This window comes from Mustela lutreola, chromosome 8 (genome assembly GCF_030435805.1).
Source record: "Mustela lutreola isolate mMusLut2 chromosome 8, mMusLut2.pri, whole genome shotgun sequence".
In the NCBI taxonomy this organism is placed as follows: domain Eukaryota; kingdom Metazoa; phylum Chordata; class Mammalia; order Carnivora; family Mustelidae; genus Mustela; species Mustela lutreola.
This window is the reverse complement of record NC_081297.1, coordinates 145,779,463-145,793,224: the sequence shown is the minus strand read 5'-3', so window position 1 is coordinate 145,793,224 and position 13,762 is coordinate 145,779,463. Positions and strand designations below refer to the sequence as shown.

Sequence of the window (13,762 nt, the reverse complement as noted above, 5' to 3'; positions counted from 1 at the left end):
CCAAGGATCTCCCAACTATCTTGATGTTAATGCCTGACCTAAAGACGACATTGATCAAGCCAGATGGGCAAGGACTGCCCCCCCCCCCACCCGGGCACCTTGTAGGCCCTCCTTAACATGGGAAAACTCTGTTGAAATCTCCCATCCCTTCACCGCCTCCCCCCAACCGCGAGGTATATAACCTGCCGACCCTCACAACCCGGGGCAGCAGCTCTTCTTGCCCACGGGTCCTGTCCCCGTGCTTTAATAAACCACCATTTTGCACCAAAGATGTCTCAAGAATTCTTTCTTGGTCATCGGCTCCGGACCTCAGCTCACCGAACCTCACTAGGTTCTAGAGCTTCATCCGTTATGTGTGTGCTGGGGCGTGGGGGTGTCTGTCGGTCTCCCCGGCCGCAGGCGGGCTGGCAGGAAACGAGAGAGGAGCAGAGGGCAGGTGGGGGTCGGAGGGGTGAGGCGTGAGGTCGGAGTCGCCCCCAGGACCCGCCTCCCGCCCTGCACCCAAGCCCCGAACCGGCTCCGATCCCGCTTCCGTCTCTAACCACCTGCGCCTCACGTCTCGGAGCCTTCGAGCAGGGCTGGAGGAGGGCGGCCCCCGCCACCGCGCTGCGGGGAGGCATCAAAGCAGCTGCCGTCTGAGAAACGTCCGGGGGGCGGACTCGAACCGGCGGCGTCCGCGGGCCCGCGCGGCTGGCAGGGGAGACCGGGGCAGAGCTGCCGGCCGGCGGACGGCACGGCGCCGCTGAGAAGCCAGACGAGAAGCACCGCGGGAGCGTCTCACAGCCGCGCACAGGCGAGGTGGAAAGAGCGAGACACCGCGTTCGCTGCTCGTTCAGGACCGGCGGGAGGACGGCGGGGCGGCGCGGGCTTGGCTGGCTCCTGCGCGGGTTTCCCTGCGCGCCCGGGGCCGGAACTCGTCCGCGCGGAACCTTTCTTCCCGCCCCCGGGTGCCGCGGCCCGCCCGGCGGGAAATGCGTCAGGGACCGCGCCGCGCCGCCGCCCCGCCGGCCTCCGTCGCCGCGGGAACGCGCGGCGGCCCCGGCCTCGCCATGAGCCTGCGGGTGGCGCGGGCCGCGTGGGCCCGGGGCTGGGGCGCGGGCTGCCGCCGCGGCGCCGCGGCCTTCCCGCCGCCCCCGCCGCGCGCCGTGGACGTGGCGGAGCTGCTGCGAGACGCCACGGCCGCGGAGGAAGAGCCGCGGGAGGCGGCGACGCGGCGGCCGCCGGGCCAGTGCTCGGTGCTGCTCTTCCCGGGCCAGGGCAGCCAGCTGGTGGGCATGGGCCGGGGGCTGCTCCGCTACCCGCGCGTCCGCGAGCTCTACGCCGCCGCCCGCAGCGTGCTGGGCTACGACCTGCTGGAGCTGAGCCTGCGCGGGCCGCAGGAGGCCCTGGACCGCACGGCGCACTGCCAGCCCGCCGTCTTCGTGGCCTCGCTGGCCGCCGTGGAGAAGCTGCATCACCTGCAGCCCGCGGTGAGGCCCGCCGCCCGCCGCCCCCGGGGAGGACGCGCTGGGCCCCGGCTCCCGCGTGGGACGCAGTGGGCGGGGGCTTGTCCGGGTCCCGGCGAGGAGGGAGCGGGGGGCGCGGCGCTGGGGGGCGCGTAGGGGAGGGGGCTGGGGACTAAAACGTGCTGTGAACCCCTGGGCGTGTTAAGTGCGGTGTCGCAGGGCGGAAAACAGCAGGGAAAGCGGCTGAGGAGTCTGGGCTGGATTGCGATTTTATTCTACGTATTTTTTAAAAGTTACTATTATTAGTAGTATTATTACTCCTATTCTCTAAATCCACCCTGGGGCCCAAACTCACGACCCCCAGATCAAGAGTCGCATGTCCCACCTACAGAGCCTCGGCTGCGATTTTAAAATTTTTATTTATTTTGTGTGTGTGTTTCTTTTTATTTTTTTTTTAATTTGAATTCAGTTAATTAATATGTAATGTTTTATCCGTTTCCGAGGTAGAGTTCAGTGATTCCGCAGGTGCATATAACACCCCCTGCTCGTTCCATCAGTGCCCTCCTTATGCCCCTGAACGGTATTTAAAAATTTTTTTTTAAGATTTTATTTGTTTATTTGACAGAGTTCACAAGTAGGCAGAGAGGCAGACAGAGCGAGAGGGAAGCAGGCTCCCTGCTGCCCGGAGAGCCGGCCGGGGCTCCATCCCAGGACACTGAGATCATGACCTGAGCGGAAAGCAGAGGCTTTAACCCACTGAGCCACCCAGGTGCCCCGCCCCTGAACGATTTTAAATGATCCTTAGGGGCGCCTGGGTGGCTCAGTGGGTTAAGCCGCTGCCTTCGGCTCAGGTCATGATCTCAGGGTCCTGGGATCGAGTCCCGCATCCGGCTCTCTGCTCGGCGGGGAGCCTGCTTCCTCCTCTCTCTCTCTGCCTGCCTCTCTGCCTACTTGTGATCTCCCTCTGTCAAATAAATAAATAAAATCTTTAAAAAAAAAAAAAAATGATCCTCAGTCATTTGTTACTAAATGATTTTAGACGGGTGAACTCCAACCTTGAGTGAGGGCCCATTAAGAGGATGGTGTGAGTATGTCACTGCACTTGAAGGTGCGAATTGGTGGCTGTTATCATTTGATAATAGCAGAACAGTAAACGTGAAGCTTCTGCTGTGAACCCTGCACTCCATTCTCACAACAACCGTGTCGGGAAACAGTTACTTTGTGGGTGAGGCAAGGAGACTCGGAGACGTAAGGGAATTAGTGAAGTGGTGGGCATTCATGGAGCCCTTACCCTCCGCCCGGTCTGTGCTTAAGCGCTTGAGAGACCTTCTTTTGGTGTCATACCAGGAGCCCTGTGAGGTAGGTCCTGCCCTTTCCCCATCCCGCAGATGGGACAGCCGAGGCTCAAAGTCAGGGAACTCTCCCAAGCTAAGAATCAAATTCAAGAGACTGGGTCACTCTCTCCTCTGTGTAGTTCCCTCCGGCTCCCTGGACCTGAGAGGCATCTCCAGGGCAGAGACGGATCCAGAGCCCTGCGTTGGAGACACGGCTCCACCAGAATCAGGCAGCAGGCTTTAACTTGCCAGCAAAGTTCCTCGTCAGTAAAAGGGCTGGTTCAGGGCTTATCAAGGCCTCTTCTTTTTGTGTCCTCTTCTAGCCAGAGCACCAGGCTGGTGGCTCCCCACTCCTGCCTCCTTGAGCCTCTGAACAGCCTGCCGGCTTGCAGTGCAGAGCCCTGGACTGAACCCCTTGCCCCTACCCCTAGACCTTGGCCTCATGCCCTGCATCTGTCACTACAGGTGATTGAGAACTGTGTTGCTGCTGCTGGATTCAGTGTGGGAGAATTTGCAGCCCTAGTGTTTGCTGGAGCCATGGAATTTTCTGAAGGTACACAGGAATGGTTTGGTTTTGTGCCGGGGTGTTTTCTTGCTGGGTTCGCTGGGGACCAAGGACACTGCCAAAAATAATTCTGGAGCCACTCGGGTGATGGAGAAGGGAACACATGGGCGAGAATGACGTTGGGAGGACCAAACTTCACCTTTGAATCTCTTTTAAGCCTGAAGGGTTCGCCAGGGATTTTCTTTTCGTAGTCTCCTGAACTCTGCTTGCTTGACTGTCCCCCACCCTGTCCTGGGTGCTCTCAGTCCACTCCCACAGCACCAGTGCCTGTCACTTGACAGATGGCCAGCAGATAGTCCTGGAGTGAAAAAGTAAATGAATGTTTGATCATGAGCATACTAGTTTCACTTAAGATTTTTGCTCATAGTGAACCAGTTAAACTGTTTTGCTTATAGTTAAATGCGAGCAAAGGATGTGAACAGACCTTTCTCCGAAGAAGATATACAGAAACGGCCAACAGGCATGCGAAGAGATATTCAGCATCACTAATCCCTTAGGGATGTGCAGATCAAAACCACACCTTATACCCACTAGGGTGGCTTCGATTAAAAAATATATAATAAGAATAATAATAAGTGTTGGCAAGAATGTGAACAAATTGGACCCTCAGGGACACCTGGGTGGCTCCATCGGTTAAGCCTCTGCCTTCAGCTCAGGTCATGATCCCAGAGTTCTGGGATCGAGTCCCGCATCAGGCTCCTTCCTCAGCGGAGAGGCTGCTTCTCTCTTTCACTCTCCCTTTGTGTTCTCCCCCACCCCAAATAAATAAATAAAAATCTTACAAAGGAAAGAAAGCAGGACCCGCAGACGTGGCTAGAGAGAGTGTAAAATGGTGCAGCCACTGTGGAAACCAGTTTGACGGTTCAAGCCGTTGCACACAGAACTACCGAACGGCCCAGTGGTTCTGCAGAATATGCCTAAGAAATAAAAACGTACGTCCTCACAGAGAAACCTGTGCACAAACATTCCCACCAGTATTCGAAATAGCTCCAAGATGGAAACAGCCCAGATGCCCCTCATCAGAAAAAATCGTGCTCGGTCCGTGCAGTGAGTGTCCTTCAGCCGTAACAGGGATAAAGGGCTGATGCGCACCACTACCCAGATGAGCCTTCAAAGCCTGCTCGATGAGAGAGGCGGCCCCTTGTGTGTGAAATGTCCTGAATGTGCAAATCCAGAGACAGCAGCTAGAGGTGCCAGGGCTGGAGGGCAGAGGAGAGGAGAGATGGGGAGTGATATCGGGGTGTTTTACGGAAGGATGGAAAGCTTTGAAACTAGAGCCAGCTGGTGGTTTACCAGTGAACTACACATTTGAAACATTGTATTTGATGTATTTATTTTACTTCAGTGTTTTATTTTTTTTTTTACTTCCGTGTTTTTAAAATAACAGCATTATAGCACGGTTAAGGAAATGCTAAAAAATGCTGCATATGCACATCTCCGAATAAAACTGTTTTATACACACATAGTTTTCTGCGCACATAAATGCAGAGCTAGAGCCTGTGTATGTCCTGTGTTTTCTCACTTGACATTTTGCAGTTGTTAATGCCTGCACGGGAGGACTTCCGCGTGCCCTCTCCACTTTCCTGTGGGTTCTCGGCTACTTCCTACCTCAGGCTGTCATTGTATTTGCTCTGCAGTTTGCTCCCTGTCTGTGTAAGGGGCCAAGAGTCCAGTACAAATGTATGTAGGTGCTGAGGGAAGGCAGATTTGTTAAGAGGGGAGCAGGCTGTGCCCTCAGAGCCTCTCTGTGGTCCCAGGAAACTCTGGACTAGTCCCTTAACCTCTCCTTGGCCCCGTCATCCCCCCCCCTCCCCCCCCCCAGGGAGCAGACCCAGGACCAGGAGGACAGATGTCCAGTAGTCACAGGCCTTCTTACATCATGATCGTGGGAGCTGCCTGCCCCGGGCACAGACTTCTCACCTTGCACTTGAGCCGCACGCACCAGCGGCTCTGCATTGCTCTTCCGTTGCCCTTGGCAGTGGCAGCTTCTGCAGCTCCAAGTGGGGGCAGTAAAGCCTGATGTATGGGACTGCTGTGGTATTGAAACTTTCATTCCCAGTTTTTGCAACAATCCAGGCAGATTAGATAGTATCATCCTCATTCTGCTAACTGAAAATTTGACCGGAAAGGTCATGACTTGTCCAAAACACTGTATGTGGCTCAGAGTCTTCTCCTGTGCACCCCGCTCCCCGCACCAGGCTTTCTCACCAGCAGCCTGTCGACATTTTGGACCAGATACTAACTTGGTGGTAGAGCCCTGCATTGTAGGATGTGGGGCAGCATCTCTGACTTCCCCCAGATGTCTGTAGCAAACGTACCTGCCCCCTCCATGCGCACACACACTCGGCTGTTGTGACAATCACAAGGGCCCCCAGACCTTGCCTTGAGGCAAAATCACACCTGGCTAAGGACCCCCATCCCACAGCAAGCCAGCTTTAAGGCTGCGAACTCCGTGTTTTCATGTGTATAGTGCCAAAGGACGGCACCTGCCTCTCAGGATGGTGGTGCTGTCTCGGCAAAGTAGATAGAGAGAGGAAGAACCATGGCCCTGGGAACTGCTGGTAACTACCGGGTCCGCATCTCCAGCATGCTGTGTGAACTCGTGCCTTGTCTCAGATCTGGGCTTTCCCCCACCTTCCTCACATGCCCTGATTTTTTCCAAATGCACTTCTTTCTGCATAGGTTTGTATGCAGTGAAAGTCCGAGCTGAGGCCATGCAGGAAGCCTCAGAAGCTGTCCCCAGTGGGATGTTGTCTGTCCTCGGCCAGCCTCAGTCCAAGTTCAACGTTGCGTGTTTGGAAGCCCGGGAGCACTGCAAGACATTGGGCATAGAGAGCCCCGTGTGCGAGGTGGCCAACTACCTCTTTCCTGATTGCCGGGTGATATCAGGACATCTGGAGGTTGGTGCTGATGGGAACAGCCTTCCTAGGCCCCAGTCCACAGAGAATGTTGGAACTGTCCCACCCACACCAGGAAGCCCGTGGTGGTGTGATGGGTGCTCTGCCAAGCTGTGGTCTGTGCGAAGTACTTGAGGGCAAGGGGGGGGGGGCGAGCCCTGCAGAGGGAGTCGAGGCTGGGCTGCCATCCCCACTGCACCGTGCGTAGACCAGGACCTTGAGCAAGTCACCCAGGCCTCCTAGAAGGTAAAGGGGTTGGACCAGATGATCCCCAGGGCCTTCCTGGGGTAAATTCTGGGGTTCTCACAACCTCTGGTTGCTCCCTTAGCAAAAGGAGGAGCCATGCCTGCTAGGTTACTCCGCCCCACTGTGCCTTGTCTTAGGGGTCTGCATTTATCCAAGTTCAAGTTCTTTTTCTTTCCTTCTGTCCTTCCTTCCATTCACGCTTCCCTAGACATTTCTCAAGCAGCTCCTCTGTAACAAGCATTGAGGGGACATGGACCGAGAAGCCAGGAACTTGTGTGTTTGGGGCACAGTGGGGGTCGGGCTGGCTGCCAGGAGGCCTCAGGAGGTGACACTGGGAATGGTGTGTGGACGGTGTGTTTGCTGGAAGGGGGTGTCCCCAGCAGGGAGGCCAGGACTGGCCGATGGCAAAGGGCAGCTGGGGCCTGGCCCCGGGATGCTGAGTGAGTCCATGCTGGATCCTGCACAAGGAGCTACAGCTGCAAGGCACGTGTCTACACCACTCGAGTCCCGTAGGCGTCCTGGTGCTCCCCAGGAGGGAGTTCCACGCATGTGTTACACACGAGGAAGCTGAGGCAGAGCGAGAGGCTAGTGCTTAGAGATGGTGGCGGCAGAACAGAGCTCCAGTCAGTCTCATTCTAGAACCTTCCTTGTCCATTCGACTGCACTCCGTCTCCCATCCCATGAGGCCTTGCCCGTCTGCCCAGTGTCTGTGTGAATCTCCTCTAACCAGCGAGTCTCTCTTGTGACAGTCCCGAGAGGAGAGGAAGATGGGCGACAATGGCCCCACGCTGCTTGTGGAGCTCACTGCTCGTTCCCATTAATGGCCTTGGAAACCCCAGAAGTGGGTGGGGAGGGGCCCCAAACCAGGGCTGGCATCTCGTGCAGCCCCCGCACAGCTGGGTGCGCGGGTGGACGACCCCTCGGTCCCGGTGCCAAAGCAAAGAGCTCAGGTGAGGGCAGGGCTTCCCTGAGCAGGAAGTTCCCTTTGCAACCCCGGATGATGGGACAAAAAACCCTTGGCCTCTGCTTCCTGGGCCCTGAGGCTGTGGCCTTGGCCTTGACTCTTGTGGGCCCCGCCTAGGATGTGGGCTGGATGAGTCCAGAGGCCTTAAATGTGGAAGGCGCTTGGAGATGCTGAAATGATGCGTTGGCCTCCTGCAGGGCAGGGCCCACAGAGATGGGTGAGCAAGTGCCATCCAGCCGGACGCCCGAGCCCTTCCTGCCCTCTGGGGGCACACGCAGCCATCCCATCACGTGGTTTTTTCCAGTGGATCTGGATGGGCTCAGCATACAAGACAATTGCTAACCGTCACGTAGCACTTGGGCACCAGAGTTTACCTTGATAACCTGTGAGATAACTAGGGTGCTCCCCTTTTTCTAGATGAGGGAACTGAGGCAAGGAGAGGCGGCACAATCACCCAAGGTCAGGCAGCTCCTGGGACCTTGACACCTTCAGTCTTCCCGGGAACAGCGGGCCCAGCCCCAGCATCGCTGCGGATGGTGACAGGCCAGAGACAGGGCCAGAGAGACGGCGACGGACAGATCAGCCACAGGATGCCCTTCGGCGGGAAGGGCCATCTGGGTGGCAGGCCCCACGCCGTGTCCTGGAGGCCTAGGGTCTCTTAAGAATCTCTAATATTTTAAAAATATTTGTGAATTATGTTGTTTGCAAACAGGGCCAAGTTTGGGCCTCTTAGCCTGGGAGGCCCCGTCTGAGCTGAGACACCCTTCAAGGCAAGGCTTTTGGCTTCCAGGGGACAGAGCTCCTTTCTTCTCTAGAGTAAGCTCAGATGGTGGGCTTCTGATCGAAAGACACGAGGCTTGGAGTCTCCAGAATTTTCATCTCGAGGGTTACGGCGTAGTAAGAAAACGGGCTTGTTAGAAACTGTGAAGGGTAGCGGGCTTACAATGGAAAACTCCCACTAGACAGTGTGTCCTCACGTGGTCACACTCCACCCCTCCCGTCCCGTCGCTTCCCAGCAACCGCGCGAAGCCGCTGAGATCGTGCTCATTTTGTGGATGACAGACGGCGAGAGGCTGAGTGGGAGTGGGGAGCTGGGGGGGACACGCTCCCCAGCCTCGGCCTTTCAGTCCCCTCGGGGCCGCCTGCCCGGGTGGGCTGTGTGAACAGTCACGGCCCCAGAGGAGGACTTCTGGGCCACCGTGTACATGACTGGTTTGTACTGGAACAAAGAGGGAATGGAGGCCGTCCTCGCAGCTGTCTGCGGGGTGAAGCATGCGGAGGTGCCCATAGCATCTTCTGTCCGCAGAAACGGGGCCGGGGGAGGCCGCCTCGCCATGCGTTTCCTCCCCTAAGATGTCCTTGGCTGAAACCCTTTCTTTTCCTTCTAGGCGCTGCAGTTCCTGCGGGAGAATTCCTCCAAGTATCACTTCAGGCGCACCAAGATGCTGCCCGTTAGCGGGGGCTTCCATACCCGCCTCATGGAGCCGGCCTTGGAGCCCCTCGAACAAGTTCTAAAGTCGATCGGTGTCAGGAAGCCTCTGGTGTCCGTCCACTCAAATGTCGACGGGAACAGATACATGCAGCCCAGACACATCCAGAAGCTGCTGGTGCGGCAGGTGGTCTCCCCGGTGAAGTGGGAGCAGACGATGCACGCCATTTACGAGAGGAAGAGGGGCACGGAGTTCCCCCAGACTTTCGAGGTGGGGCCCGGGAAGCAGCTGGGAGCCATCCTGAAGAGCTGCAACCTGCAGGCCTGGAAGTCATACCGGCACGTGGAGGTGCTGGAGGATGACGGGACCTAGGCCGGGCCCCCTAGCCCCGCGGTGGGAGCTCCTGGTGCCTGGGGTGGCAGGGGCGCAGCTTAGGAGGGAGAAGGGGACCCAGTCAGCGCTGCAGCGGGCCTGGACCTGCCCCGTCTGTCCCTAGGCCTCCTCATCCAAGTGACTTGGAGGCACTGTTTGCAAAGTGCTTTGAAGGCCACATAAAAGCCCAAAAGCGAGTATTTCTTGACCTGCCGTGGTCCGCTTCTTCCCCTGAGATATGTTTCAGGGCTGGGGGGAAGCTGCAGCAGGGCCAGAAGTGTCCCGGGGACCCTGGAGGCAGATCTCACACCTCTGGGCTCCTTTGCAAAATAGGCTGAGACCACCTGGCCGGCAGGTGTGCTCAGGAGGCTGGGAAGGCTCAGCCTGTGGCCTGTCGCGCCCTACCCCATCACGAGGGGGCCATCAGCATACTGGCGTGGCCACTAGGCAGGCCAGTGCCAGAGGGGCCCCCACTGCCCCATGAGCCCGTGCGTCCCCACAGCCGGCTTCTGAGCCCTTTCGTCACTGAAAGCAAAGGGCTTCCAGACGTAGCTGGCCTTGGCAGCCATTCTGTCCATCCCACACTCTGTCGCTGGGAGACTCTGTCCCACACTGGTTTATTTTCCCAACAGCCAGTACTGAGCGCCTGCTGGCAACCTGTGAGTGAGCGGCCTTCCCGCTTGGGGGGAAGAGGTCCTTAGCCAGGCAGGAAGCGTGTAAGGTGGCTGGCTGAGGGCCCTGTTTCCCTGCAGACGGTGATCGCTAAGGGTCTGCTCTGTGCCTGTGAACCTCCCATGGCACAGCCACACCCCAGGAGCAGACGGTGGTTCTGGACCTGGGCAGCTCCGCTGATAACAAGCAGAAGTCATGTTCTGGACGTCTTGGTGGCTTTTTTTCCTTCCCAACAGCGATAGTGGGAAACTCGTCCGGGTGTGAGATCTCTGTGTTTGTCCATAAATGTTGGCTGTGGTGTAGATGCCTGTCCAATCTGGGGTAGGTTTCGCATTTTCAGTTCTGCAGGGTTTCTCAGCAGGGGCGCTGTCAACCTCTGCGCAGAACTGGCCTTCGTTGCATGGGACTGTCACGCACAGCGTGGGCCACTGTCCTGGCTCCTGGCCACTCTGCGCCACGAGCCCTTCCAGATGTCATAACCCCCCCACATGCCCACGTGTGTCCACAGCCCGGGCCGAGAGCCCTGCATAGGACGAGGGAAACTGATCTGTCCCATGGCCTGAATCTGTGTTCTCAGACAGTGAGAGTTCAGTGAACGATCTTTTAAAACTTCCATTTTAAGAAATTTTCAAACATTTGCAAAGAAACTTGCTATTATATTATTATTATTATTGGTGGGCAGCAAAGTGAAGTTTGGGGAGTAGTACAGAGCTCCCCAAGAGGGAGGGGACCCAGAGGGTTGCCCGAACCTTGCTATTATTTTTAAAGAGTGTGGAGTCTGTGGGAACCCTCTTCCAAGCACTGCGCTAGCCAGCGACCCTGGGACTCTGCAGGCTGGGCTCAGGTGCTCTGGCTGTGCTGTGGGCAGGACAGCATCACAGTCACACTCTGCAGATCGTGGTCCCATGTAAGGGAGCCCTGGAGAAGCAGCGGAAGGTGAGTGTTCCCGTGTGGCAGGCCTTGCTGCTTCTCTGGGCATGGCCTTTCTCCTCAGGGTCCGGCCAGGCTCCAGGCCAGAGGAGGGAGAAGAAACAGCAATCCAAGGGCATATGGTGCTGCCTTAAGGTTGGTTCCAGAAAGCTGACGACCGTCTCTGCCAGCACTGCAGGGGCCGCCCAGCTGGGGAACCCAAAGGTGTAGGCAGGCAGTGCTCACCTCCACTGTGGGAGCCCTGGGTGGGGTAGATTGGGTGGGGTAGATGGGCTCTCGCCCTCCCCACCCCTGCAGACTTTGAGTCTGGGTAAGTGGCAGAAGCACGGGGTGGGGAGGGGAGTTCTGGGGGGAGCTCGGGGTCCGGGGTGAGGGCCTGAGGGGCTGTGGTGGATCCTATATCCTGTTCCTTGGCAGGATCTGGGCCAGCATCTGCCCCCTTGAGGAGACCACCCCGCGCCATCATTGTTCCCATGGTGCTGGCCCGCCCCGGGGTAGGAATCACAGCTGCTACCACGTTTGTGTCCCACGCCCGTGGAGACCCTGGGCCTTTCTCTTCCCAGCGGCCTGCCTCCCTCAGCCAGCCTAGACCTGGGCGCCTGGAAGGAGTGGGTTTCCCTAGGCACATGCTCTCTGAGAATCCGCTCTCGCCTCCAGAAATCTTGACTGGACCAAGGGCCGTGATCAAAAGCCTCTAAAACCTTGCAGATGATGGGCCCCTCGTGCCCCTGCAGCCTTGTCACCTCGGGGAAGGGGCTTCACTGTTTCCAGTGGCCTCCACCCCAGGCCCCCCCCAGAGGGTAGGGGTCTGTGTCTCCCGCCCCGTGGCAGTGTCCCTGGGCCCTGCTGTAGAGGGGCCGCAGGAGATGGGAGCATCCTGAGCCGATGGTCTAGGGATCATGAGGCTGCTGGGTGACCATGGCACCCCTGCCCACTTCCTAGGAGGGATGGGCCTCCAGTCCTTTCCTTTTTGGGGTTGATTTCTGCTATCACTGTTGCTGAACACTTGTTTGCAGCTTGTGGAAGTTGCCACGCAGATCCGCCAGACTGGGTCTGACCATGACCCTTTCCCCATCTGGGCCTTGATCTCACCAACCCCCACAGGCTGGATTGGAAGGCATCGGTGGGCAGAAGATCCCAGTGCTACTCTGGTCTGACCCTTTTCTTCTCTGGGCCTCAGTTTCCCCCTTACAGGCTGGGCCTTCTTGAGCAGATCAGTCAAGTGCCAGCTCCATGTTGGCTTTGGAGGTCAGGAGGCTGCCCCTCGTGTGGGGGCACAGAAACTGGCAAGCTCCTCACGGCCCCAGGGTGGGCATGAACAGACAAGACAGTCGATTAGGCTCCAGCCCAAGCTGGCTTATCCACCTTCCTCATGCGCAGGCAGGTCTCCCACCCCAGGGCCTTTGTATGTGCTGCTCCCCCGTAGCTGGAGGACACTTGTCTATCCTTCATTCTCTCCACAGGCCTGGTCCTGCGGTCTCACCCCCCCCCCATTTTCTCAGTCCTTTATTGCTCTCAGAACACAGCCCCCAGTTCTTAGCCTTCTTTGGGTGCTTTTTAAATAGAATGTGAGATTTGAGGGACCATATCTTCACAACCCCAGAACCTGTGGCCAAGCTTAGCAAAATAGGGGCTCCTCTGACATCCACGGGTGGGAAGAATGTTGCAAACCCTAGGACACTTGGGAAGAGGGTCCCCAGATTCCTGCCGAGAGAAGACATGGCTTTAGCATCTCCATTCCCTCCGCTCTGAAGAGCCCCAAGCTCCTTGAGAAGCTGAGGCGGCCCCAGCCACACTGAGAAAGGGAGGGGTGGGCAGTTTGACCCGAGTGCTTGGGAGCTGCTCCCGGGTGGTTAGGGAGGACTTCCTGGAAGAGGTTCATCTGGGTTTGGCCTCCCCACATCCCCAGCTATGGATTCTCCAGTGGAGCCCCAGGGCCTGGGGGCAGTGCAGTCACACAGGAAAGCCCTGGTTCACTTCCAGGTCTATAAACTTGGTGGGTATCTGTCCAGGGGCGGAGTGTCCTTTGGGTGGAGCAAGATGTCAGGATGGAACATTCCCAGCAAGGACCTGGGAACTGGCAGGCTCTGGGCTCGCCCTGGGAGGCATGGGAGGGCCTGACACAGCCCCACGGGGCCACTTATACGGGAAGGAGGTGAAGTCAGGCTGTGAAGGGCCAGACTCTGGAGCGCTGTGACATGGAAAGCCCGGTGGCGGCTGGGAGGGTCCCTTCAGTCACGAGGGTCAGAGGGGGCAGCTGGGAGCGGGCAGGACCTGACCGGCCGGGCTGGAGGGTAGCGAGTCACTGTCTGTTGCATCAGCTCTGGGGCGGAGTGGAGGACCTGGAGGGGACAGGGAGGAGGCTGCCGAAGGTGGGGACTCCCCCCAGCTCAGGGATGGCTTTTGAGACAGGGGGACTGTTGGGACGGGGTGGGGGGTTGAGGAGTCAGAGCTCTAGTTCTGGAGAGAGGGCCTGATGGGGTCTAGGAACAGCACTAGGCCCAGGTCTGGGGCGGGCTGAGCCCGCACAGTGGGTGCCCCTGGTCTAGCCCCTTCTCCGCAGCACACCTGCGTGAGCGGCCCCCCAGGCTGCACTGCTCCAGCAGGGAGTGCTGGATGAGCAAATGTGGGGAGGGGAGGCAGCCCAATTGTAAGAGCCTGACAGCCCAAAAGAAATAATCCCTAATGGTACATCTCAGGCACGAGGCATGACAAGAGGCGGCGTAAACCTGATTGTGTCGGGCCAAACTTCATGACAGCAGGTGCAGGAAAGAGCCCGCAGGTGTGTGATCACGCACAGGTGGCTAGGCGCACGCCCCGCCCCTTCTTTCCCCGCCCCTTTGATTCTCGAGCCAGGGGCAAGAGGCAACCCATGCGACAAACCCCCAGAGAGGACCAGAGACCAGC

General features: G+C 58.0%; 1 protein-coding gene across 1 annotated transcript; it reads left to right on the top strand.

Moving 5' to 3' along the window:
* The first annotated feature begins 1,018 nt into the window (after nt 1–1,018).
* MCAT (malonyl-CoA-acyl carrier protein transacylase) lies at nt 1,019–9,461 on the top strand. Its single transcript, XM_059187192.1, has 4 exons — nt 1,019–1,469; nt 3,245–3,332; nt 6,027–6,244; nt 8,840–9,461. The coding sequence occupies exons 1-4, from the start codon at nt 1,050–1,052 to the stop codon at nt 9,251–9,253; spliced, it is 1,140 nt and encodes a 379-aa protein (XP_059043175.1). The 5' UTR covers nt 1,019–1,049; the 3' UTR covers nt 9,254–9,461.
* Nucleotides 9,462–13,762: the final 4,301 nt, after the last annotated feature.